Genomic DNA, 4,491 nt, shown 5'->3' on the forward strand with positions numbered 1-4,491 from the left:
CCATTTCCTGCTGGCTGGGGCCACATGTTCCCAGCTTCATCCAGGCCACACACACTGGGTGGAGCAGAGTCCAGTTGAGAGTCCAGGTGCTCTCCCTCACTAAATCTGTTCAGGCTATTTGTGATTTCAGGATGCTGCAGTAAATGGAACGCCACCTCCTGATTATCTGCAGACACAGGAACTAAACAGTTACTTCTGCAGGGAATTGATACATAGAGCTGAACAGCTCTTGTGCTCCCTCCACCCACACCCAGACCAGAGCCTCCAGCAGCCTTGGACACAGCAGCAGCATCTGCAGCCACGGCAAGAGAAGATGAAACATCATGAACTGTGCTCAGGAGTTTTAACGTTCACAACATGCTGCCCTGGAACAGGGGTAATTTACAATTGGCTTCAAATGGTAAAAGCCAATCCCACCTCCTTTGCATCACCAGAACGAAAATAATTTCCCCTATCTCTTGACAGCCATCTTTGGGAGTAAGAGACGGATAGCTTTGGGTTACCTTAGTATTGAAGTCATGTTCCTCACTTCTTGTTCACTGCCGTCATATGCTAGTAACAGATCATTCTGCAGAGAACCAGATGCTGTGCCTAAGCTAATGGCTCTCCATTTGGCTGTTACAATGTCTTGGCATTGAAAAAAATTCATGGGTTTTCTTAGAATTGTGCTGCAGAATTAACATTTATTTCCATTTGAAGATACATTTTTTCACAGCTCTGTGAAATACTGTGATATTTACAGTCATTTTTCTGTGATTCATGCAGGACCCAAGTTATATAAAAAATGTTATGCTCCAAAGAACTGCAGCTGGCTGAAGTTGCAGCTGAAGCTGTGTATTTAGAGACTATCCAGGGAACCAAGAAGACTTCTCTGCTCACTATAACCAAAGTTATGGGAGAAGAGTCTGAATATATCTGCATCTTCCCTTTCAGATGAGTTACTGTACAGGGCTGAGGAGAAAGCTGGAAACATCCTAGGACAATGAGCACAGAGAGGCTCTGTAAGACCCTTTGTGCACTGAGCTTCTAACAGGTAGTGAGAGCATGTGGGATGCTTAGGACACTGAAGAAGTCTCTATACCGGTGTCCCAGTAGCTTTTTTCTTTGCCCACTCTTGGGGAGAGGCCAGGACCTTCTCCAGATCAATAATTGGCTCTTCCACGATTGGTTTTCCCTCCTTCTGCCACTGTGCAAGGATCATGGCTCGGAGCAGTGGTGGGTATGGCAGGAACCGAACAGTCACTTCAGGCACTGGGATGAATTTCTTGAAGGCTTCCTCCTCGTGTTTGGGCACTATACGCCAGTCATGGTACATTGCTTTGTCAATCTCCCTCACTTCCCCTTCAGTTTTGCCTGGGAAAAGACAATGAACACCAGTGGGTAACACCATCACATAAAACTGCCTCCAGACACAGCAAGTGTTGACTCTTTGGCACCAAAAATGCTACAAAAGGCAAGAGTCAACAGAGTTTTCAAAGGCTGGACAAATTATTCCCTGCTATACTATAGGATCTCACTTCTGTCCTTGAGAATTGAAATAGAAATAGGTTCCAGCTGAGTGAGTGATTCCCTCTCTTAATTTAAAGTTTTGCTTTGTCTCTCTCAAGTTCCATTTCCATGGTTAAGGAACAAGAGTAATTTCTCCCTACACTGATGAAAGCTTCCTAGAAAACTAAGTGTTAGAAGTGGCCAACAACTTAAAACCTTCGAATGAGTACTATTTCAGTAATTCCAGTAAGGGAAAATTATATACTTAATATAAAGCAACTCTAAAAAGGAAAATTCACTCATACAACTCCAATCATTAAATTAAAATTCCAGTAACACAACTTCATTGCCATTGCACTTTTTCCTTTTTAGAGACAATTTAAATTGGAATACCCTCATGCTCATACTATGTCTTGCTTTGAAAGTCTCAGAACAGTGTGTCAGCTCATCTAATATGCCTTTAGTGCTGCTGCTCCCCAAGGTCATACTGCACTGGCTCTCCCACAGCATTCCTTGGAAAGACATTGTGAAGGGGCTAGATTCCCAGCCTTTGAAACGCAAGGAACTTCTTTTCCCATAAGAAGATGTCAGAAAAAAATATTTCCCAGTCAGGGAGCCTGCGGTTTCTCTGCCACCCTCACGCACCCGGTGCCCTCTAGCTCTGCCCCCATGTGTGGGAAAACGAGCTGGTTTTACCTTTGAAGGTCAGGTAGCCCCAAGCTCTTCCATGGTCCATGTTCTGCAAAGAAAAGAGGAACCTGTTGAGGGTGGGTCGCAGCGGGGTGGAGGGCGGGAGCTCCGCAGGGCGCGGCGGGGCGGCGGGCGGGACAGGGCAGATACCTCGGCCGTGTAGTCCGCCTTCACCTTGGTGATGACCCAGTAGCAGGGCTCGCGGTGCGCCCACAGCCAGGACTTGCGGGTGACGGTGCGGCCCACGCCGAAGCGCGGCAGGCGGCAGAGCAGCGCCAACAGTCGGTTCTCGTTCCGCACGTCCTCCCAGGCCCGCACGGGCAGCCGTTTCTGCGTCAGCGGCCGCCGCATGGTCTCGTAGTCCACGGCGAAGCGCTGAGAGTCCCGCGGCCGATCCTTCAGCGCCCGGTACTCGCGGATCTTCCTGGCCATGGCGGCGATAGGCCGGTGCAGCTTCTTGCGGGCCATGGCGGCGGCCGAGGGCGCGGAGCGGGCAGAACCGAGCGCCGCACCTGGATTCGCTGCTCCCGCCTCTCCCGGAAGCCGCGCCGGGCTCCGCGGAAGTCGCCCCGCCCGTCGCCAGGGTCAACTGCAGCGTTCCGCGTGGCCCAGCCGCCCGCAGCGGGTGCTCTCAGGCTGCTGCCCGCAGAGGGCACGGCGTGCCGCGGCCCCTCGCTGTGGTGCGGACCTGCCGGGGCCAGCAGGCCAGGCGCGGCCTGACGGTACTGTGTGCTAGGCGGCTCTCGGGGGAGCCGGGCTTGGTTGTTGAGATGCATCTGAACAGTGTCTGGTTTAGAAAAATCTGCACAGATTCAGCTATGTCAGGGAGCGTTCAAAACCTGAGTGAACCAGGTTTCAGGAAGATTAAAGCAACAAGTCTGGCCCAGATCTTCAATCAGAGGCTGGGCCACGAGCAGCAGCCGGGTCATGGAACTCCGTACTGGAATGAGACAAATTCCTCTGAGCTGCTCCAGTCATGGAATGCCAGCACAGTGAGGCTACACTTTTAAAGAGTAGACTTTAAGTAAAAACTGCATAGATCAGCCCTTGGATTTTGGCTAAATACTGGTAAATTAAATCTGACAGAAGGCTTTTTTTTTTCATTGAAATCTGTATCTTAAATTAAAGGAAGCACAGCAATTCCAGCGCTGCTGCAAAGTCCTATATTGAAGGCATTCAGGATACTGAGTGGGTTTTTCCAGCAGCCAAGATCAAAGTGTGAGGAGAAAGTGGTGTGTTCACGTGTGCTGCACACTAAAAAAGTAAACCACACATTAAAAAGGCTGACAATGCTCTTAAGACTAATATGGTGCATCTCTTGAAAAAAGATAGGGGCATAGGAGTAAGTAGGAGTTACCTGATTAAGTTGAGAAACACTAGCTTAGAAAAAAATACTTGATCTCAATCCAGCTGTTAAAAACGAGAGGAGACTCCCGGTACTAAAGTGATTTGGGGGAAATAGCAGAGCAGTTAAACCATTTATTACAAGGTACAGAGTTGGGAGCTTGTACCCAAGGGTTGTGCAGCACAAGGATCAAGCTCATTTCTGCTTAAGGCCCCTACATATCAGTTTCTGTGAGTCCACAGAGCAGAAGAGGTGACAAGAATGCTTGAAAAATTACGGAATTGGCTTTGTTGGACGGACAGAAATTAAAGACGCCACCACACACACAGCAAGTCATCAGGTAAACGATGCAGCTCCGCAACAGCCGACCACATACGGCGTCTCCCGCTGCCCGGGCGAACGAGCGCAAATCATGTTCCAAACCAGCCACTTCCTGGCGTGGCTAACGGGGTATACATATACAGTCCGAGGGCAGCGAGCAGCGGCAGCAACGGTTTCTGCTTCTTTAGGGGAATTCTATCAAGGGAACCGCTGTCAATTGGGGGGTGCTGCAGCGCCCTTCGCTGCCCCGGCGCAAGCACGGGCCCCGCCGGTGGCGGGGGCGGCAGCCACCACCAGAGCGGCCCAGCGAAGAGACGCCGCCCCACGGGCCGCCACCTGCACTTCCAACGATGCGCTCGGCACACGGCGATGCTTCCGACACTTCCGACGATGCGCTCCACACCGAGCTCCCGCACAACGGCCCCTCCACACCCACAGCGGGGAAGCAGCCCCGGGAGCATCCGGCAGAACGGGCAGCAGAGCTCTGCCCCGCCTCCGCCCCGCGCGCCCATGTGAGCCGCCGCCGTCCCGGCGTCGCGGGGGGGGGAGGGGCGGCTGCCCCCGACAGCCCTCCCGCACACGCGACGGAACGCCTGCGCACGTGATGAGCCCGCCCAATGGGCGCGGCCACCGCGCCCCTCCCCCTG

The 4,491-nt window shown here is 52.1% G+C and overlaps 1 protein-coding gene across 1 annotated transcript; it reads right to left on the bottom strand.

The window, feature by feature from the left end:
* Positions 1–669: 669 nt before the first annotated feature.
* MRPS34 (mitochondrial ribosomal protein S34) lies at positions 670–3,234 on the bottom strand. The gene is given in 4 exon segments (XM_030958043.1): positions 670–1,353; positions 2,185–2,227; positions 2,329–2,672; positions 2,675–3,234. Coding segments are annotated over 4 exon segments (945 nt in total). The 5' UTR covers positions 2,955–3,234; the 3' UTR covers positions 670–1,075.
* Positions 3,235–4,491: the final 1,257 nt, after the last annotated feature.

Source organism: Camarhynchus parvulus, chromosome 14, assembly GCF_901933205.1.
Source record: "Camarhynchus parvulus chromosome 14, STF_HiC, whole genome shotgun sequence".
Lineage (NCBI taxonomy): Eukaryota > Metazoa > Chordata > Aves > Passeriformes > Thraupidae > Camarhynchus > Camarhynchus parvulus.